Consider the following 23,447-nt stretch of genomic DNA (forward strand, 5'->3'; position numbering starts at 1 on the left):
CACAGGGTGATCAAAAGTACACCGGTAATCACCACACAAGCAGCCCAAAGTACATGATGCCTCAAGAACAAGAAAACACAGATTGGTGGAGCCTCAGAGGGCAGCGCAAATTCAACACAAACCGCGTATGTCAGTGGTGGTGCTGGTGCTAGAGTTGAACTAGCGCAGCAGTAGGGTGCCTTTTGCAACAACTCTTGAACATAAAGTTAATATCTCTTTCAAACGAGAATGCCGAGCTCGCTAGATTGTGTTTTTTTGTGTTTTATGACGCATAAGCAACTAAAGCTATCATGCTCCAACCATAAAATAGGCACAGGCAGCAATCTAGCTATACACTGTAAAGAATGTCCCTCAAAAACTTGCAGGCTTTTTCTCGAACACACGAGCGTGATCAAAAAATACAAAACTAAGAAAGAAAGGAAAGTTTTCGAGGCAACAATCATTTGGCAGAGGGGCAGCAGCTGTGCCAGCAAGCCATCTGTCCAACCGCTCGACAAAGAAATCGGCTACATTTTGACTTGATGATTGCATTTCATGTATCGAATTCTTTGTCCTGTTGTGTTTTATTTTATTTCATTTCCTTTTCCAGGCATATATTTCGCTCCTAGCAGAATAGACATGAGTTGTTAATCAGTGCGTTCTGCATCATTTTCTACCTTTCATCCCATGTTCTGTGCTGGTTTGCCTTTCACTGAAAGTCAAGTCATTATCATTGCTTTTAAAATAACCTAAAGGTTTAGAGGTTCCTGGTGTCACAGTCCATACCCACCCAACTCAATGACAAAAAGGAATGCATGAATTCAGTGCCCCAAAAACTTCACTTTTCCCTCGATCCTATGTTGAAAAGCAGTGAGAAAAAATTTTTTGTCCTGCAGTATATCGTTTTAACAAGAGAGTGAATCGGGTCCTCTGGGGTGCAAATTACTAGGCAAAAATTAACAACCAAGCTTGTAGCACCATCTGTTGATGCATGTTTAGAACGAATAATTCAAGGAGAGAACGGTGAATTGCACTCTTTTGGAAGTGAATAGTTTAAACAAATCAACAAGCAATCTGTGTTCCAGGATATATATAAGAGGCTTGCTTTCATTAATGGGCACAAAAATAAGTGCATCAGAGCAATGCAGCCAGGGATCATTTTTTGTAAACAATTCTTCTTCTGATTCATTGTAATGCCCTTCTATCATTATTAATTTCAAATTATAACATCACAAGTGAGATCCAGGAAAACAATGACGGTCACGAGTTCCAGTTATGAAGGTTGGACTGACCAATGGCTATGAAACAAAAAAAAACTAAATACTACAAAGAAACCATTACAGAATACAGCAAAACTTTGTTCATTCAAACCCTTTAAATTTGGAAATTTGGATAATTCAGGGAGCAGACAGAGTCCTGGCGCATACTTAAGCAAGTCTATGATGCCAGATGCCCAGGCTATCATCCAAATATCCTATCTCAAGCCTGAATTGCACGGAACATTGGCTTGGTTTGCTTGAATGCGTGACACATAAGCAGCTACAGCTATCACACACCAAACATATGGTTATAAATGTCTTTTGTGCTAATGAATTGTTAAAGGTAACCACTTATTTTAAACAGTTATGTTTCTTTGTTCCTTCTTCCAAGAACATAAAGAGTAAACAAGTGCATTTGACAAAACGGCGTGAAATGCTTGTCAATCATGTACTTCCGACATGCGTGCAACAGCAGGCAAGACGATCACAGTATGCCCCTTCACTAGGCTAAATATTAGCTGGACCACATAGCTTCACTTTCCGAGCTTCTGCAAGCACGTGGAAGCAGCCGCTATTGGCCACACACTGGCCAGCCCAGCTGCATGCCATTTCAAACACCAACTAGAACACTAGCTTTATTTTTTCCTTTTTTTTTTTACACACCTAGATTTAATGAGAAAGTTCACAGGAAAACTGTATTTGCTGTAGTCGTCAAAAAATATGCTGAACTAAGCAAGAGCCTAGTTAAACAGTTGGCGTGAGAAAGCACCTGGGCGATGGCGGCTGCTTCGTGCGAGCATTGCCTACTTTTCCAACGCTATCACTCCAAGTGCAGCCTTCCTAACATGAAAATTGTCCGAGATGGTAGTTTCAAAAGTTTAAAGTCTAAGGTCTGTGCCACATGCACTGTCGCCGGCGCTGCCATCGCTGCTGCAACTTTTTTGTTGCCTGTCACAGTTTGATCTTGCTGTGCAACCGGTTGGCTTCTTGCTCGGTGACAAAAAGAAATTGGTGTTTTCTTTACGAACGTGGTGCCTCCCAATTGTGCAACAAACGTAGTCTGTGTCAACCACAGCACAACTGCACAACAGCTGTAGTGCCATGAATGCACGCTGGTTATTCAGTTTATTTTGTTACCCCAGCTGCCAGCAAATAAGAATTTTGTTTCAACTTCTTGCTGAGCATTTTCACTTCTGAGCTGCAGTCACTCGTCAGAATGATGGAGATATTAAAGGGACAGTCTACTACCAGAGACAAGCATAAAAATACTGGCATTTTCTGGTAGACCTTACAACTTGGTAGCAGCACTGAGGGAAGAACTCGCAGTTTAACCAGAAATTTATATCTTAAACTGATCAGGAAAGTCAAACTTTAGCAGATGGTGGCACTATACTATGCCCTACTACTGCTACAAACATGGCATCTGATTGTGAAAACACTGTAAATATACTACAAACTTTACAACTATACCACAGCGTCATACAGACAGGTATTTGTATTGATATCAACTTAAGGCAGTCTACTTTTTCTTTCAATGGATTGGCTATTTTTATCATTTAATTTTGCTTGATCTGCTTTTTAATGTGGTCAGAACAGAAAATCACAGAAGCAAAGACACTGCCATACTTGTAGTAGTACTGCTATCAGCACCACTGCTACAGAAAAACGGTGTTCGGTATTGCTGCGAAACCTTCAAAACTGTATTTGTTGTTTTTTAACAGCCGCCGGCATGCGGGATTATCACTGTGATCCTGGCACGCGTATCAATTCTGTATCCCGTGTTTGTCCATGCTCGTCGCGATATGACGCATTATCATTTCCTTTGTCGTGAAAGATGCGTCAAGATCTGTCTCGAAGATTCCGATCACTTGCGTATGTTTCTACAATGTTCCAGGTTGTGCTAGTAGCAGTTAGCGACGATATCTAGATTGTTCTGAGCAGCCTTTAAATTGAGCATTGACGAGTGTGACGAGCATTTTTTGTTCGATGAGCACGTTTGTTGTTATCGCCGTCGCCGAGTTACTTATTCTTTTGCGGGCGCAAGTCAGCCCAATAAAGAATTAATTTCAGTACCATCAAGCCTGTGTCATCTTTTGGTGTCTGCGGCCTGCTCACCACTACGTGACATCTGGTGGAGGTGCTGCCTTTGATCTTTCAAGCTAAGACCCCTGCCTTGTTCCTGTTACCCTGGAGGACCAGCCAACAGGCCACCGAACCAGTCGCCGGATTGAAGGGCTCCAACCTGAACACGGTCTGCTGCCGGACCCCATTCGATCTCGGAAGGCATCGACGCCGACGATGGCCCAGCCTACAGCACCGGTTGTTTTCGTCTAACCCCGTGAGCCCACCTGCTTCCATAGACGACTGGACGAAGATGCGGAAGACTGGATGGACCTTTTCGACCGTGTGGCAGAATTCAACGGCTGGAACGACGCTGCGAAACTCAGGCAAGTCTACTTTGTTCTTCAAGGACATGCCCGAAAATCATGAGGCGTCTTTAAAGGCTTGGGAGATATTCAAAGGAGAGTTTTTGATGGCCTTTGCAAGTTCTGTCCGAAAGGAAAGAGCTCAGGCCCTCCTCCAATCAAGACTTCAACTCCCAAATGAGCCCGTCCTGGTATACGTAGAGGAGATGAAGCGCCTGTTTCCCTGCGCCGACCCTAACATGACCGAAGGTGAGAGAGTGAAATTGTTAATAAGAGGCATTAAAGAGTCGCTTTTTGCAGGACTTGTCTGGAACCCGCCAAAAACTGTGGACGAATTTGAAAGGAAAGCATCGACCATCGAGAAGACGTTGGACACCCGGATGCGCCACTACGAGCCACCACTTCAGCCGGACTACTCAAGCCACTACCCCACCACATCTGCAAGCGGAGAGAACCTTCGGGACCTCATCCGGGAGATCGTGCGAGAGGAGCTCCGCCGATTGCTGCCATCATCGCAACAACCCCAGGTGGTGACGCTCGTGGACGTCGTCCGTGAAGAAGTCCAGCAGGCCCTGGGCGTTCCTCAAGCGACGGCTGCGACTGTTCCAGCACAAGAGGCAACAGCGATGAACTACGCTGCTGCATTACGTCACCCTGCGCCCCGACGTGATGACTTTCAAAGCCCTCGCCACTACCCATCCTGTTCAACACTCATACTGAATACTCATACTGTTCAATACTAATACTGTTCAAAATTCATACTGACGCAAGCAGTGTGGGCCTAGGAGCCGTTCTCGTCCAGAAGAGTGCCGGACAGGATGCTTATGCTAGCAGGTTCCTCACAAAAGCCGAAGTCAATTACTCAACGACCGAGAAGGAGTGCCTCGCAATCATCTGGGCCACTTCTAAGTTTCGTCCATACCTATACGGTCGACCATTCAAGGTGGTAAGCGACCACCACGTGCTCTCCTGGCTGGCTAATTTGAAAGACCCCTCCGGCCGCCTTGCCCGATGGAGCCTACGTCTTCAAGGATTCGGCATCACAGTCGTCTACAAGTCAGGCCGCAAGCACTCTGATGCAGACTGCTTGTCACGAGCCCCCTTTAATGCGCCGGAGAAAAAAGACGACGAAGATGCTTTTTTGGGACCGGTAAGCACCAGCAGTTTCGCAGAACAACAGCGATCAGACTCTGAGCTGAAAGCGCTAGCCGATTACTTAGAAGAAAAGACCGCTTCCCCTCCTGTGTTCAGGCGACATTTATCATCGTCCGCGTTAAGCAATGGCCTCCTCGTTAAGAAGAACTTTACACCCAACAGGACCGCACAGCTTCTTGTTGTGCCTAAAAACCTCCGGCAGGAAATTCAGCAGGCGTTGCACGATGAGCCCACAGCAGGCCATCTCGGGTTTGCACGCACATTGCGTCGAATCCAGGAGAAGTACTACTGGCCGCGACTGCCTGCCGAAGTTGCCCACTACGTGAAGATATGTCGTGAGTGCCAACGACACAAGACGCCACCAATCAGACCAGCGGGACTACTAAACCCGATTCCGTCCCCAGACCTGCCCTTTCAACAAATTGGGATGGATCTCCTCGGCCCCTTTCCAGCTTCGTCTATGGGTAACAAGTGGATCATCGTGGCCACTGCCTACCTTACCCGTTACGCCGAAGCAAAAGCACTGCCCAATGGTACCGCGCAAGATGTTGCCAAATTTTTTGTCGAGCAAATTCTCTTGCGACACGGCGCCCCAGAGGTGCTCACCACAGACAGGGGAACAGCGTTTATGGCAGAGTTGACACAAGTCATCCTGGAATACAGTCATACAAGCCATCGACGAACAACTGCATACCATCCCCAGACCAATGGCCTTACGGAGCGCCTCAACAATACGATCGCGGACATGATCACCATGTATGTCGACGCTGAACACAAGACCTGGGACGCCATCTTGCCGTACGTGATCTTCGCATATAACACGGCAGTCCAGGAGACGACCAGAGCAACCCCATTCAAGCTTGTGTACGGCAGGCAGCCCACGATGACGCTCGACGCAATGCTGCCGCACGTAACCAACGAGGACAACTTTGACGTCGCCGCCTACCTGCAACGTGCAGAGGAAGCCCGACGACTCGCACAGCTGCGTATTAAAGACCAACAGCGCACCGACACCCGACGATACAACATACGACGACGCCACGCAGAGTACAACCCAAGAGACCAAGTGTGGGCTTGGACTCCGTGGACTAAGTGAAAAGCTGCTGCATCGATACTTTGGGCCATACAAAATCCTTCGCCGTGTCAGACAACTGGACTATGAAGTCATTCCCGACGGTACGACAGCATCACAACGGCGACGCGCGCGCGCCCGGAAATCGTACATGTTGTTCGTCTGAAGCCTTATTACGCGCGTTAAAGAATCAGTTGTGTTTAAACTTTGTCATGTTTCTATTTAAGTTGCTTTGTTTATTTTAGAGCATCGAGGCGATTTTTTTTATGGGGGAAAGTAATGCCGCGAAACCTTCAAAACTGCATTTGCTGTTTTTTAACAGCCGCCGGCATGCGGGCTTATCACTGTGATCCTGGCACGCGTATCAATTCTGTATCCCGTGTTTGTTCATGCTCGTTGTCGCGATACGAAGCGTTATCATTTCCTTTGTCGTGAAAGATGTGCCAAGATCTGTCTCGAAGATTCCGATCACTTGCGTATGTTTCTACAATGTTCCAGGTTGTGCTTGTAGCAGTTAGCGACGATATCTAGATTGTTCTGAGCAGCCTTTAAATTGAGCGTTGACGAGTGTGACGAGCATTTTTTGTTCGATGAGCACGTTTGTTGCTATCGCCACCGCCGAGTTACTTATTCTTTTGCGGGCGCAAGTCAGCCCAATAAAGAATTAATTTCAGTACCATCAAGCCTGTGTCATCTTTTGGTGTCTGCCGCCTGGTCACCACTATGTGACAGTATCTGTGGTAGATGTCACCATGATTATTTAGTTTATTTAATCATTTCATTTCAAGCCATTTTAGCACTCTCAATTATAGTTTTAACAAAATATTTCCATCTTAGTTAATGGCACCTTCTGCCCGAGACTTGAACGGCACGGCAGTCTATGTGTTCATAACGCTACACAGTGTTACTTATACTAACTGTATGTCATGTCCACGATGTCAGTGTTTGCTGACGCGGTCTACCACTGAGAAAACGAAACTACCATATTAAAAAGTGTTTTAAATGGTTCTGCCTTGTTTCTCAGTTGCAGAGCCAGGTATTCCTTAATTTGAAGATGGAGCTTTCGAATGAAGCGAGAAAAAATTGTTGAAAAAGTCAGCAGACTGTCCGTTTAATGCACTACAAAGCTAGGAATTATTGGATAGTGAAGCAGAAGGGCAATAAAAATATGCCAACACTCGTGTCGGCGAGAGCACCCTTCAAGAGCAAGGGGCGACAGCGATAAAGGGGAATTTTTTTCTTTTCTTTCCATCTGTCTTTAGGTAACACTGTCCTTCCATTCTCTATCCCTACTTCTTCTCTCACTTTCTCTCACCACCACTGAATACCACTCACCTCCACTCTCTTATCTTTCTTTCCTAGCCGCTTCAACCAGCGGCCTTTAGGGTATGCTCCATATAGCAGCTCGCACCATAAAAGCGACGGTGCAGACAAGTGCGACTGAGAGGAAGGAGGAAGGTGACAAGGGGCAGGCGAGGACCATGGTGGCACCCCACACAGGTGTCCCACACAGGGTACCACACAGGGTACCACCCCACGGGCCCGACCAGGTGAGCAGCCCGTGCATACAGCCAGTACTTTGTGCTTAGCGTTAACCTTCCAAAAAACAAACACAAGTTGTTTAGGCAAGCCTTTTGCAGGCAAAGAGTGTTTGTTGCTGTAATCTAAACGTCAGAAAAAAAAATCAATTAGCTCTTCGCTAGATGCGTAACTACACAATAATTAATAATGTTGACATCTAAGCAGAATCATTTCATCGCAGTTGCAATCTTACTGCAATAGCATCTCCCTTTTTACAACCATTATCGCACAAAAGACAGTGCACCAACAAGCATGCATTAAGTTGCGACAGAAAGATAAAGGCTTGACAAAAAAAATCATCTTTTCTATGATGAAAAAATGGGCATGAGTGCAGGAAAAGAGATGCCAGACACACTAGATACCCGTCATCAATCAATGTAATGGTGCTTCTTTGATCAGTTCATTTTTGAAAGTATTGTATAGTAATTGAAGCCGCTTCGTTACCAACAAAAGATACAAACAAGAATATTGGTGTGTGAGTGTGGTCTGGTCAAGGTTTTTATCTTTTCTGCAGCTCACATGGCTCTAATGTTTTCCAGAGACAACCGCGATCACCTAATCTACATAAAATGCATGTTTCATGAAAATGCCCTAACCAAAGGCCTAGCCAGGTAAAACATCATATAAAAAAACACCAAAGACCCCATTTCAAATACAGTAGTTACACGGCTCCATTTCAACATGCTCTACAGTCCTATCTTTCAAGTCATCATGCAATGCTTATATTGGGTGATGACTTGGGGACCCTAAACAGAGATTAAATGTCCAATGCTTGGAGGGCTTAAAAAAGAACTTCCGACTTTTTTAAACACTGGGAGGGGCTAGAGCAATGAGTGAGACTAACAAAGAGAAAAGTTAGCCTGTTTCCAAAGGTCCCAGTGAGGAAACAGACTATATACTGTGCTGAATTGATCATGCAAAGGAATGCGTACCACACTAACCTTTGTTTGGATGCACAAAAGTAAACAAGCGCTGATGCTTTGCCAACTGAGTTACATTATGTAGACGCACCACGTACGGCACTTCATAGGCACTCTGGAAGTAAAATACATTGTCAAGGCCACTCAATTCCTCCATGCAGACATAAAAGCTGCAACACAAAATATGAATAAAACATGCCAGGTGCCTCGACAAATTGTTTAAAAATTAAGGTAAAAGGTAATCTTTTTCAGGATTAATGACAATCTTGGCCAATGAATAGAAACAGGTCATACACGTTACGTGGCAAGTCCACAGACAAAAATCTGCCAGTATAGTATTAAGTCAAGTACTGTAGTTAGGCAGCTCATTGTAGTGGAAATTAAAAACCAACCATCAGAGCATGTATAGTCAATTTTTGTATTGGAAACGTGACTGCCGTTGGTGCTGTCGAAGGACAGAAGTTGGCACTCTCAGAGCACAGACCTTAATTACAGCATGCATACTCACACTCACAATGCCTTTCACGTGCCTTGCTATGGCAATAAGACATTGCCCTCGATAGCCCACCTACCATAGGCCTTTTCAATTATTGTTGCTTCACAGGTGCTAGCACGTAGAGCCAGATGTTCATTTTTGTTGGGTTGCCCTGACGACAACCTGCACTTATTTGTTTGGTCGGGTGGTTTTGGGCTGCCCACAAGATACCGAGCTTGCCAGGATAATTTTAGATCAGCAATGCTATGGCAGCTTGCAGATGACTGAGAGTTGGTATGGAGGCAGGCAGATTTTCTAGATCGACTAGGAGGTGCTTTGAGAACAGTATTTTTCCATGTCCAGTGCAATGCAGGCACACACTTTTGTTTGTCAACAGAACACATCATCTGTACTATTTACAACATCTTTCACAGAAAGTCTCTGTGGTGCTTTGAGAACAGTATTTTTCCATGTCCAGTGCAATGCAGGCACACACTTTTGTTTGTCAACAGTACACATCATCTGTACTATTTGCAACATCTTTCACAGAAAGTCTCTGTGTTTACTATGAGCTATCATATCCTGCCTTTGCAGTAGCAAGATATAAACTCTTTCTTCAAATTGCATATACAGTAAAGTCTCGTTAATTCGGCATAGAAGAGACCAGGAAAAGTGTTCGAATTATTGAATGGGCCCGAAAAAAAACACTGCCGAAAACTGCTTACATTGGAGTGATTTTGCATCACAGTAATTTTCTCTAACACCTGTATGATGGTTGTCTGGATTTGAGATGAAAAAAAAAAAAAAAACTAGGATTTTTTGTCGTCTTGTCAAGTGCTTTACTTTATGCACACTGTCGCGAATGTTGAAGAAAAAGAGCTCCAAAATCATAAAGGCCTCCACAACCTTTTTCACAGTGCAATGCAGTAGCAGTGGTGCCTCTTCAAAAAACAGACCCATTGCGTTTTGAGAATTCTTCAACGCATAGTCCATGTTTTGAAATATCCCGGTGAAGTATGCAGTGCAGTGAAACTACGTGAACGCGTTTTTTACGATGCATAGCCATCTGAGCCATCATGTGACAAAAACAGGGTTGAATTCGTGGTGTGCTATGAACTTTTTTCAGAGTACTGTAGGAGTTTGTGTGCAAGGTTTACTTCCCTAAAATTTAAATTGAAAACATAAGAAATTTCAACAAGACCATTTTCTCCTAGCAAGAGGGTGAAGTGGTATGGGTTAATTATAATAGAGCCATGTAAAATGCTTTTTTCTTTATTTCTTAAAATTTTACACATGATGATAGAACATGGTTTACTGCCAGCTCATTACCGCATGCTTCAAACATAGGTTTTTCTTCCTTGAAGAGGATAGAGTTGTGTATGAGATGCCCAATGTAGAGGAGACATAGGATTACTTTAATAAAATGCTTCTTCATGCAGTCATGCAGTCTTCATGGCTACATGACTTCCATTCTTGAATGATAGGCTTGACCAGATGTAGTTTGTTCTCTCCATTATCTCATGAAGCCTGTCATTTTAGTTCTTAGTTTGCTCTGTATAAACTTCATACAGTCTTTACGAGGTATGTCGATTTGTTTTACTACAGCATTGCAAGTGCGTGCAGCACATTCATCTGCTTTCTCAATTTTGGCAATTCCCACATGGCTATGTACCCAGCAGAGCTTTTATTACCTTTCCTTGTTTATCAGCTTTTACTACATTATGAAACACATATCCAATTAAGGGATCCAGTGCATTTTTTGGGTGCAGTGTTGTGATTATGCTTAGCGAGTCTGAGTAAACGATACTGTTTGTGATATTTTTCTTTTAATATTGTTTCTACAACTAATCAGATGGCATAACATTAAGCAGTTAAAACTGATGAGCACTGAAGTAATCGCACCATTTTCTCCTATAGGTCGAATTATTGCACGTCCAACAAATTGCACTGTTTTTTAACCATAGAATGCCATGTATTTGTCATCCAGTGTTAGAAACTCTTGCAATATGTGTTCATATGGAGTTTGCTTTTTCAGAAATTCTATTAGTGCAAAGAAAACAGCTGAACGTGATAAACACCCTTGCCAAACTAAAGCGGCAATGAATTGTATGCAACTTTTGACTGCACAGAAACACTACCAGCACAATTAAAAAAAAAAAAAAAATTGTTGTGAGTGAGTGAGTAACGTCTCAAAACAAAATTGAAAAATCATATTCTGAAATAAACACTTGGTCCATTAAACTAAATGCAGTGCAGTCCACTTAAAATGATACCGTACATAACAATATATCGCTTATAACGATCAAATTCTTCAGATTTATCAGTTTTCCCATTGCCCTTATTAAAAATAAACCAGATATAACGATTGATTATTGGTGGTATAATATACGATAGCTTTATCGCCACCCAGTACATGTCTATCATGAAAATTTCCCTGAATGTTTGATAAATAAAATACAATGGCGTGAAAACTCTACATAAGCAGCTAAAAGCACCGGCATGAAGAATTCAGCGAGGACATTGTGCGGTTAGGAAATGAGTGCAATCTTCATCACAATCACTCCCTATCATCGCGCAAAGGGTGCTGCCGTATTGTCGTCACCATCACCAATTTTGTGTCCGCGGAAGATGGCGCTGACCACGATGACGGCATGATAGCTCTCTAGATGAGACAGCAGACTTGTCGGAATTTCTGGCAGAGTTTCAAGGTTGGAAAACTCGTGAAAAAGTATGGGCATTCACACTCTACAGTTTTAACAATCATCAAGGTCGGGGATGTCCTGCAGTTCATGCAGTCGCTGATCAGTTTTATGCACGCAAAAAGGACTGCAGCCAGCGTATGCGCTACTGGAAGCGACGCTCACAGCAATTTTCAAGCTTCAGCGGCCGCTCAAGCGAGCGCGAATTTCTAACTTTAAGTATGCTTAAGTTATTTTGTGGCTATTGAGCGCAAGCTCCACCAGTGGAACGAACGGCGCTAGTGTCGACCTAGGGGAGCAAGTGGGATCATGTGGCTTGGCTTACTGCTGCTGAAGCAGGCGCTGGATTGAATTTGTGCGTTTCACAAGATGAAAGTCACGGTGTTCTCAGCAGTTTTGCTTTTTGATGTGTGCTAGGATCACACGCTTGCATCTTGCGTCATCCCTGTTGTTACTTTAGTTTATTTAAGCTGTTGACAGAATCCGTTACTGCTCTGAATACACGACGAAACCCGGCGCATTCTTCCATTTCTACATAAAAAAATTAGCTGAAGGAAGCTTGCTTAAACAAGTTGCCAATGTATAAAGAAGTGAGTGATCATTCTTGTGTGTACAACGTGCATTTCATCAAGCAAGATTTTATCTATAGGAGTTAGAGAGATCCGTGAGTTGTGGCCGAATGACTGGCGCTGGTTAAAGTATATATTATTGCACTTATCACTTGTGAAGCAAACGAAGCACAATTGCTGGCAGGATAGAAAATATACTGGCTTCTTCGTTGAGCAGTAGCTACCCAGAGCAAGTAATGTTCGTCCGAAAGTGGGGAGGAGTCAAATTTTTTCTCAATGAAGGCATTGGTGAATAAAACTAAACGATTCTGCTGCCATGCGCAGTGGTACACATTGTGACTCATCTTAGGAAAATTCAGCAGTAATTTCTAACCGACAAAACAAATAAACTATGCATACCATGACCTGCTCACATAAGGGTTCACAAAACTACACGGAAAAATAAACACCACCCGAAGCTCAAGTGGCAATGATCGCGGTCAGTGCGCAAGAAGGAACAAGAAGGAACCTCTGCACAATTGCTTTAAGAATTTCTTCATGTCATCCCCACTGTAAAACTTTACTTTTCAGGGATCAGACGAATGACGCTGCTTCTGGCGGCACTGAGCGAAGTTGCTCCGCATCTGTCACCATCTGTGAGCTCCGTTCCTCTAGCACAGAAATATGATTACCAAGAAAAGCAGCAATGCAGCGCATAATTTCCTTAAAATGACTACCGTGATTTATGACCGCTTATTTCTCACTGGATGTCATATGTTCACTTTCTTTAACAACCGCGACAACGCTGCAGGTGTGCGGCATCGTAGTAGTAGTTCAAACTCGCTGGCTATGCTTCGACAGCGCAGGGACTCTGTGAAAAGCCTTCTTGCCAAATAGAGTTGGCCTAATACGTCAAATAGTCTTCAACAGGCCTAAACCGAAATGTATATGAAAGAGATAAGTAAATTTACCATTAACACGCAAGTAAACTGCCTAGACACAGCTGCAGTTCAATGCACGTTATCCCACTTACTTCGTCACACGGCATTGCCAAGAGGTGGCGCCTCGGCATGTCCTCACGCCCAATAGGGGGTATTCACTGACGTGCCGTGCGCAGTGCATTATGGGTAATTGTGGCACAGTCGGGCATTTTTGTGTCGCAAAAGTATTATCAAGTGCTATAATAGGGTTCCGCAAGCAGTGGCACCTGTAGATATGGGTTATTGCGCTGTCGTACACTGTAATAGCCATACACAGAGCAAGAAGCGGAAGCTGAAGAGCTGCGCGATGGACCTTGGCCTTTTTAAGGTTCCGAAAGCACACAAACGACTCCGGCCAAATGAAACATCCCTCCGAGATGAGACATCACGTAAGTGGCATGGCCCAACCGCGCGGGTATCACAGAAGATGGGAATTAAACCTATGTCAACAATGGGCTGGGCTGAAGTCTTCTGAATGTGTCCTGGTAGCCAGCTGTTGCCACAATCCGTGCACGACTGTTCTTCATGCATTTGAACGCTGTATTCCAGGTAAAATAGCGGCACGGCAATGTACATGACAATATGCGTCACCGTTTCCATGGCCATGCACTGCAGTGCGCCGCCAACACCTTCCTGTAGTGTTTTGCGACAATCGAAGCTTTGAAAAGAGGGCTCGACAAACACCGGCGGGGATTGACTTGTGTGTGCAATAAAGTTAATAAGCAGTGGCTTTAAATGATCAATAAATAACGCGTGTTACACTTGTCATACCAAATTTGTTTGGATTACTTGCATCATGCGATCAGAAGACGTCGAATGTTTGAATAGTTTGTGTCAGCTGCGAAGCAAAGCAGGCTGTTGTCTCAGCAACGGCACCTGTGGCGCTATCTCATGCTGTTTACAGGAACAAGAACATACGAATTCGGTGAAAAAACGTAGACGGGCAGAGTTGTTTTGCGGAAGGTTTGAAGAGCTTTACAAACGTTCTTATCAATAATAACAAGCAAAACCTAGTTTGGCCAAAACTGCACTAAATTGGAAGAGTTTTGTTTGTGCACTGCAAAAAATAATTTCGAGCCCACATAGTGCAACAAGGTGGAGACACCAGTGCTGTTGCTGTAACTGCAGCTTCCTTTGCTTCGCTGCCACCCTAGATGACGCGAACATCCAACTTCTGATCAAGTCAGGCAAGCACCCTAAACAAGTTTTGTATAAAAAATTAAAATGCCATTTCTATGCGAAATTTCAGCTTCAAGGATTCAGCAGTATAGCTAGGAGGAGCATTTTACAGCACGCATGTAATTGCGCAATGCGTGGGTTCGTCTGATTCAGCCCTTTAAACTAGCCATTTGTAATGAGCTAGGTCCTTCGAGTGATCCTCTGGCTTTCAGCTGGTTTCCTATGACAAAGTCAACACGAAGCACAAGGAACTCATGAATATCGCACATATTTAGGCGCAGGCAGCCACAAGTCAGCGCTTATCGTGCAGTTGCGCACATCGACTGCAAACGCAGGACAGTGCCACACAGTTCCATTTTTTGATGCACTAGTCTCTGTCCGCATCGCGCAGACTTTGCAGATAATTCGAACTCTCATCATGATCAGTGCTCGCATCAGGTTGAGTGACAGAGAAAACGGGTGCACTAGAGCAGCTGAGCCGCCGACCGCACCAGTCAGAACAGGACACAAAGATGGAGTCTACTACGTACTGGCGTCAGCTTTGACGTCACATGAATACCTCCTGTTGATGTATCCTGTAATAAAGTGCTTAGTGCTCTTTACAATGATCAGCGCTGTTCAACCTGATTCACTCATCGCTGGAAATAGGCAAGCCTACATGTATGGGAAAATACGTGTGTGTGTGCTTTTTTTTTTTTAGTTTTTTTTTTTTTTGCCAGTCCAGATATAACGATAACTGGTTATAACGATAGAATATTCTGGTTTTCTCAATATCGTTATAAGTAGACTGCACTGTATAAACTGAAAAGTCCAACCTCTGTGCAGAACATATGAAATGCCACAAGCTTACACTGTTGTGCTACATTTGCCAAGTGTAGTAAGCTGCTTTTTGAAAACTTTTGCAGCGCTGCGACAGGGTACAAAGAAAAAGAAGGACAGGCGCTTGCCCTTCCTTCTCTTGTTTGTCCCCTGTCACAGAGCCAATAAAGTTCTTGAAGATGTACGAACTAGCCCAAATGTCGGTTTTACTACAGCTGCTTTTTTTTCTGCAGTCTGCAACTATGCCTGACAATGTTTCTTTTGAACCTTAAGTGTATATTTTATATTTCTACTGTATGCGTGCACTGCAAGAAAACCTAGCCAAGCATAATGTGGCAAGAAGCTTTGGCCTACATCCCAGCCACCATGACCACCGACTGGGCAGACCCATTAGAGTTCCCAGTGGTTGCCAGTTCAAATCATCATACACGTTCTGCCACAAGCAAATTTAGCAAATCAAGCAGCCTTATTGCAATCCTTAGCCTGAAAGATACAGAGGCATGCAACAGGTGCCATTTTAGCACATTTTCCCAGATGTAGAACCTGGCATGGCACACTGTGATGGTATGCTACTCATTCCTATAAATGCATGACCTGAGCTGCCAAAATGTTTGGTTTGGTTTATGAGGTTTAACGTCCTAAAGTGACTCAGGCTATGAGAGACGCAGTATTGGAGGGCTCCGGAAATTTCGACCACCTGGAGCTCTTTAACGTGCACTGGCATTGCACAGCACATGGGTGGCTTGGTTTTCACCTTCATCGAAAAGCGTGGCCAAGATTTGATCCCGCATCCTTGGACACAGCAGCCGAGCACCCTTGACCACTGTGCCATCGCAGCGGTACTGCCAAAATGTACTGGTTGAAATGTTCAACGGCAGAATTTGGTGAATCAACATCTAGTATCGCTGTTCCAACATTTGCAATATATGAGAGTGTTATGTTGTGTTGTGTTGTGTTGAGTTTAATGGCGCATAAGCAGCTCAGGCTATCATGAGCCAAGCACAAGGTTGTAAGTGGCGTACACTATTTATTCTATAGTTTCCGTAAAACATTTGCTTCCTTTAAAAAGCTAAAACACATAATAGATTGACAAGTCCGCTTTCACCTAAAATTAAAGCTGGATGGAAAGGAATGTGTTCATCGTAAAATCGAGTAAAATACTTTTTCCTTAGCATTTCAAATCTTGTGCATGAAAGTAAAATGTGGTTTATGGCGAGTTCCTGTCCACATTCTTCACACAGAGGTTTGTTTTCTTTTCTCAACAAAAAGTTGTGTGTCGTGTGTGTGGTCAATGCGGAGACGGCATAAAATCACTTCTATAAAATGTTCTTGATGGCGACATAATTTCCATTCCCTTAAAGTGGGCTTCACCAATGCAGTTTATTATTTACCTCCCTACTCCATGATGACTGCCATTCGTCCTTTAGTTTGTTGTGCACTAGCATCATGCAGTCTCTGTATGGCATATCAATGTTTTTTATTCGTTTTTCATGGGCTTGGGTAGCGCAAAAGTCTGCTCTCTCATTGCCTCCAATGCCAACATGACTCGGGACCCAATAAAATGTTATTTTATGTCCTCGAGTAGAGGCTGCTGATATGTTGTGTATGATTTCCCCGAGTAGTGGTGCAACTGCATTTTTATGGTGAAGGGCTGTGAGAACACTTAAGGAGTCTGTGTATATAATACTGTTTGTAATGTTCTCGTTGACTATTTTGCTTACAGCCACTGCCAGAGCATAACATTCAGCTGTAAATATACTTGCACACTGAGGTAATCTCACAGTTCTTTCCCATTTTCCATGCACTATTGCACTTAGTGTGACCATTGGGAAGCAATGTTTGATTTCAGAATGCACATTTTTAAAATAAAGGGCACCACTCTCGCTGACACACCTTGCATTAATTCTTTTGCTAGTGCTGAATTCCAATGGAAGATTATGACAAATCAAGATCATCATCATCATCATCAGCCTGACTATACCCACTGCAGGACGAAGGCCTCTCCCACATTTCTCCACTTAACCCGGTTCTGTGCTAGCTGCACCCACTTGACCCCTGCATACTTCTTAATCTCATCCGCCCACCTAACTTTCTGCCGCCCCCTGCTACGCTTTCCTTCCCTTGGAATCCAGTTTGTTACCCTAAGCGACCATCGGTTATCCTCTCTTCGCACTACATGTCCTGCCCATGTCCATTTCTTCTTCTTAATTTCCACTAGAATGTCGGTAACTTGAGTTATTTCTCTGACCCACTCTGCACGCTTCCTATCTCTTAATGTTACCCCTATCATTTTTCGTTCCATAGCCCTCTGGGTTGTCCTCAACTTAAGTAGAACTCTCTTGGTTAGCCTCCACGTTTCAGCGCCACAAGTGAGTACAGGTAAGATGCAACTGCTATATACTTTCCTCTTTAGCGATACCGGTAAGCTGCCAGTCATAATCTGAGAGTGCTTGCCAAATGCGCTCCATCCCAATCTTATTCTTCTTGTTATTTCCTTTTCATGGTCCGGATCTGCGGTTACTACCTGTCCTAAGTAGACATATTCGCTTACTACTTCCAGTACTTCGCTACCTAATGTAAACTGCTCTTGCTTCCCGAGGCTGTTGAGCATTACCTTAGTCTTCTGCATATTGATTTTCAAGCCTACCTTTCTACTTTTCTTGTCTAGGTCATCAATCATTATTTGCAGTTCATCCCCCGAGTTGCTTAGCAAGGCAATGTCATCAGCAAATTGCAGATTACTGAGGTATTCTCCATCTACCCTTATCCCTAACTGCTCCCATTCCAAGTCTCTGAATACTTCCTCTAAGCAAGCTGTGAATAGCACTGGGGAGATTGTGTCTCCTTGCCTAACACCTTTCTTTATAGGAATTTTGTTACTTTCTTTATGCAGAACTATGGTTGCTGTGCAGCCACTATATATATCTTCCAGCACTTTCACGTACGGCTCGTCTACCCCTTGATTTCGCAATGCCTGCATCACCGCCGAGGTTTCAACTGAGCCAATTCGTTTTCGTAATCAATGAATGCTATGTATAAGGGCTGGTTATATTCCGAGCATTTTTCTATCACCTGATTGATAGTATGGATATGATCGATAGTAGAGTACCGTTTCCGAAACCCTGCTTGATCCTTTGCTTGATTGAAGTCTATGGTTGTCCTGATTCTATTAGCGATTACCTTAGTAAATACCTTATACTAACAGACAGTAAGCTGATTGGACAAATCAGCCAGACTGCAAGTGGAGTGTATAGCTCTGGAGGGAATTATTCCCTTCAAATCTGCGAACAAAATACATGCACTCTAGTTTGTTGTGCCCAGGCAGTGATTTCGAGAAAGACATCTGGCTCAGTGCATTTCTCCATGGGCCGACAGTGCAACGGATTCCGTTCAGCCTACGTTTTATGAATTTATCACTGTTTGTGCGACCTGCACCAGAAAGAGATACAGAGCAGTGGGTGATAACCACACAGGAACTCCATGTATTCGGACTGCTCTGTTTTACTCAGTTCACCAAGCTACTTATATGAGGCCATCTTCCCAGCAATGAAACGGGAGCAATGAAAGGAACCATTCTTTCCGGTTTGTTTGCTTTGATGTTCCATATGCAACGTTTGCTCTATCACTCCTGAAAACCTTACACCATGTAGGTACTAAATCAAAGATGAATGCTAGCCTAGTAGCGAGTGTGCCAGTGAACTTCACGATTTTGACACACCCAGGTACACAAAAATATGCATTCCATTGATAGCCTGTTAGCACTAGTATTAATGGATGCGGATACAAAGCAGTTGTGAATGCAGCATTGCTGCTGCAATTTTCTGTCAATGACGGGCTTGGTGGTTGCTCTGGATCCAGCATTCATCATTTACAAAGAAAAAAGTTTGCATTAAAAACAAAATCAGTGGAATGCTGGAGATGCATAATAAGCCATAAAGTATGGCCTAGAAGCACATACAACTTAAGATTTCAATTTTTGACAGACTGTATGTGCATTAATTTTTCATTTCCATATTACATACAAGTTAAAGAGTTTTAGAAATTCTTACAGAAAACACTACTGAAAGATAAAAAATGACTTTTTCCTTTGGAAAGTGCAATCAAGCTTACCAGAGGATGTTTGTCCTTCTCCCTCAACGCTGCCACTTCTGTAAACAGCTTTTGAGATTGCAGCGGTGATAAGTATGAGGAATACTTACAGGGAATGCTGATTCCATCATCTTGAGAGGCAAGAAAGAATTTTAGTGAAACAAAGTTAGTCATCAACTCACACCATGGCACATCATCAACCATTCTACTCTGGTGCTGTGAATAATGAAAGTGAAGCCAAATGCTTTGCACAAAGTGAATTTTTCATGCAGCAGGTTGCAATTACTGCAAGGCTACAACCACCCGATATCATGGTGCACAACTATGTCATTCTGAAGTGTGCTTACAAATATAGGTTAAGAAACTGCATTGGTTTCATCCACTTCCGTGAATTCCACAAAAGCAAAAAAAGTCACAAAGCTTCTCACACAGCATAATTATTAGATGATGCAATTTGTTTTTTATACCATCATGTTATGTACCACAATAATGAAGCCAAGAGGTATGCACTGCGGACATCCTACAGCTTGCTGCTTGATTTTGAAGTCATCAGATGCAAAAAAAAAAGAGGGAGGAGGAATGTCACCTTTTAAGAAACGCTGAGCACCGTCCAAGCACTCCGGAGAAAGTTCATTGTCACCAAATGAGCCCAACAGCTCAGACACAAGAATGTCTGCCTTTTCAGGAGGCTCAAAGTCACGCATGTCACAGGACACCACTGTGACCTGCTCTTTCCAACAGTCATTCTTCTGTGAAAGTAACCTGCATGAACATAAGACAGCAGTCCTTTCAGTACACGTCCCATGTTTACAATGTCCTATTCTCAAATGGATTTCACAAGGCTGAGGCCAAAATAACAAAGCCAAATTCCTCAAATCTTTGGTCAGCATAAAAACCTGAAGAACCAAGCTTCATGCACGACACCTACTCAAACAGTGCTCAAGCTCCAGTCCTGATGGTACACTACAGCATGAACAGGCAATGCTAACCCATTAAAACAACAAGCACTGGTGGCAACGAGTAATGCCACTTGACACTCTGTGTCCGCAGACAACTGTCAGAACTGCTTGCGCTACCAATTTTTGGTGATGTATGCACATGGTTGAATTTGACCCGTATGCATCTGCAATGTGACTAAACCAATGCTATGCAGAGTTACAGCTCACATGCATTGTTAACACACCACCTGGTCAATCACTCATCCCTTTCTTCCCAAATCTGTATTGAGTAGAAGCACATAAAAATGACATCCTCCTAGCTTGTACTCAGCTAAAAGAGTTTTGTAGGATAAGTTTTTTTTTCATGTGTTAGCACCGTTAAGCGTGGTTCACAGTGAAAATCACGTTAGATGCCTCTGGGCAATAATTAATAACTGAATTATAACCTCTCACCTTTTGAATAAGCTGACAATAACAAACTACAATATTTAGCCCAACTAAGGCACGAGACCTCATTTTATGAGTAATATAATATCCCCTGCATCTTTTCTATGATTTTTACAGCTGAAAGCATGGTTGAATTTACAGTTGAACCTCAATGTAACGAACCTCCATGTAGTGATTCGTCAATATTACAAAGCTTTTCAATTCCCCAACACCACTCCCAATGAGAAGTACACATATCTGAAAACTCCATGTAACGAAAATGTCACGGCAGTTTACCTTGATATAACGAACTCGCAGCACCATCTTTTGGCTAATCCTAAATATTTGAAAATTTAGCAGAACCCCGCAAGTTTCATGGCGAATGTGAGCGGAACGTCTACAACAGCAACGAGCAATAACAGTGGATACAAAGTGCAGGGTTTCAGTGCCGACAGTGTATCTACGTGGAAAATGCAGCACTCGCTTTCACTTTTGGAATGTGGTACTACACTACTTAATGCTCAAAAGCAGCGAAAAACAACAGACAAAAAAGACTGGGCAAGCAGTGTGCATGCATAGCCGTCGCGGTTGCTCGTGAACTCCCGTGCGTCGGTAGCGGAAATAGTGGAGAGCGCCGGCGACGTGAGGCAGGGTCGGTTTCCTGGGGCAACGGTGATAGGTGAGCGGGAACATGCGCTAAGACACAGGCGCCTACTTGCTCAGCGGCTGCGCAAATGCGCATGCTCTCCCCCAGTCCGACTCCTCTACCACTTCCCTTTCCCCGCTCAATCGTAGACGTGTCGCACAAGCTGTGGTAGAGATGAAGTTGCACCAAGCCCTCAGCGTAATCAGAAAATGTTTCACTGCTTCTGTAACTCCAAATAATACTAATACTATAAACACTTTCACAGTGGTTTCCCCTACAGCCAATGCTCAATCTGGTTTTCATTACGCATTGTCCTTTCGAATCTTCACGCGAAAACTGCATATAACAAAAACCTGGATGTAACGAAAACAGATGGTTTAACTAAGTTAATCACGGAATATTGTGGAGCAGCAGGGCATTTTGACAGGAATGCATTTGCTGTGGCTCAATTATTAAATGTTATTTTGCAGTGTTAATCAGCCGGCCGTTCTTCCAGACCACACACTGCATGTGTGCTGCAGCACTAAAAGTTCCGAAAGCACTGCAGAATCTGCAGTGGAGAAATGTGAAAGCCTGAGCATTGCTGCTGCACACAGTACATCGTGCAACCCTTGTCAAACACAGCCAGCGTTCTGTTGAACGCATCAAAGTTCAACGGCGTTCTATAACTGTTTTACAGGAAAGTGAAGGCGCAGTATCAGCCGCACTTTGTTTCTGTGGACACCTGATGTCCCTCGGAAAGGTCAAAGGTCAGATTGGCTTCAGACATTGGGTCTTTGCGAGAATGCGGGTAGTAGTGCTACGGTGGCTAGATGGGTAGGTGTGCCGACCGGCAGGGCACAAAGCGTAGTTCCGCGTGCCTCCGCTTCATGACGACGAAACTGGCGCTGCTGTTCTCCGCCCGGTGCTCACCGGCGGATCGTCTGCTACTTGTCACAATCGCATCGCGCGTTTTGTTAACCTCATTTTTGTTTAAAAACATTGCTTATTACTTGCGTTATCAGTCAAAATAGTAGCTGAAACTGAGACTTTTGAGGTCTGGCATTGAAACAATAAACAGACGACACTAGCTACCTGTTTTCTCGTCTGTTTGCTATCTGTCATCGTCCACATGCAAGCGCCGTAGCGGAGCAGGCGCTGCGCTTTTTGTTAGAAGTGATCGGAATGAAGACCAAAAAGGACACAACTTGTTTCGCACCCTTCTGCAAATCCGGCTACAAGTCATCGAGAAAAGGACTGAAAGTCTCGCTGTTTTCGGCGCCGCGGGATGGTGGGAGCTTGCTCTTCATCGTGCCGACAAGAGGTTGCAGCCACACTCCGCTGTGTGTGAGCGGCATTTTGACCAAGAGTGTATCGAACGGGATTACAAATATATGATAGAAGGCAACGTTGTTAGCCTCCCACGTTCTCACCCACGATTGACGAAAGATGCCGTGCCTTCTGCCCTGCCCGATGCTCCTGCTTACCTGTCAAGAAAGGTGACCGCGAAACGAAAGACGAAGAATTCCACAGGCTGCCGCCCAACCAAGGCTGCCAGAAGTGACAGCCACGACCTTGAGACAGTGCCGGACGATCCAGTACCTTCAAGCTCCAGTGAAGGCATCTCTACGTCTGTAACTGAAGTGTCACCTCGTGCGGTTGACATTGACTTCACCACCTGCACGGTATCCCACAGCGGCTGGACACATCACTCTATTGAAGATTCTGGCGCCTCTGCGTTCTCGACTTGCAGAAAAAGCGGACAGAGCATCGTTCTGGTGAAAGTAATACTCCTGGAGCACTGTGCGTCAAAACTGCGAGCCACCGTGTCCGTGCAAGGCGCCGTAACACAGAAGCTGGATTTGGAAACTTGTGAACAGGTTGGGGACCTTTGGCTGACGTGGATGCCATGATTCCATGTCAGGGCATAAAATGCAATGACAAACTTGACACCGTCCTCGCGAAATCCAAGAATATAAGAATCCACGGAAACACAACATTCAGCTCCAAATGCGTCGGCATCGCCACAAGTCAAGAAGACTCCTGTTTGCATTGCCGATACGCAAAAAAGTTGCTCCTAAATCAGCTGTCGTACAAAAGAACAAAGGACCGGAGGTCGAGGGAGCGCGAAAAGAAGAGAAAGCTTGTAACCGCAAAGTTCAAGAGACTGAAGCGAAATATGTTTACTCTTGAGACAAAACTGGAAGAGATGAGGAGGAAGAACTCAAAACTAGAAAGCCGCGCTCATGTCAAGAATAGAAAATTTGTCAGTAAGAC

The 23,447-nt window shown here is 44.0% G+C and overlaps 1 protein-coding gene across 6 annotated transcripts in view; it reads right to left on the minus strand.

The window, feature by feature from the left end:
- LOC146204287 (protein arginine N-methyltransferase 5-like) overlaps positions 1-23,447 on the minus strand; it is a 122,161-nt gene that overhangs the window by 18,939 nt on the left and 79,775 nt on the right. For 4 of the 6 annotated variants that reach the window (XM_084589231.1, XM_084589228.1, XM_084589230.1 and 1 more), the window contains 4 exons: positions 19,768-19,943; positions 19,203-19,312; positions 8,414-8,507; positions 7,188-7,555 (listed from right to left, as the gene is read on the minus strand). In XM_084589231.1, coding sequence (XP_084445357.1) covers positions 7,203-7,555; positions 8,414-8,507; positions 19,203-19,312; positions 19,768-19,943 — 733 coding nt within the window. In that variant the 3' untranslated portion in view covers positions 7,188-7,202. Of the gene's footprint in view, positions 1-7,187; positions 7,556-8,413; positions 8,508-19,202; positions 19,313-19,767; positions 19,944-23,447 lie in introns of those variants that run through there. The other 2 variants (XM_084589232.1, XM_084589229.1) reach the window with 1 other exon arrangement.

The sequence above is a fragment of the Amblyomma maculatum genome, chromosome 1 (genome assembly GCF_055883805.1).
Source record: "Amblyomma maculatum isolate TAMU_Amacu chromosome 1, ASM5588380v1, whole genome shotgun sequence".
In the NCBI taxonomy this organism is placed as follows: domain Eukaryota; kingdom Metazoa; phylum Arthropoda; class Arachnida; order Ixodida; family Ixodidae; genus Amblyomma; species Amblyomma maculatum.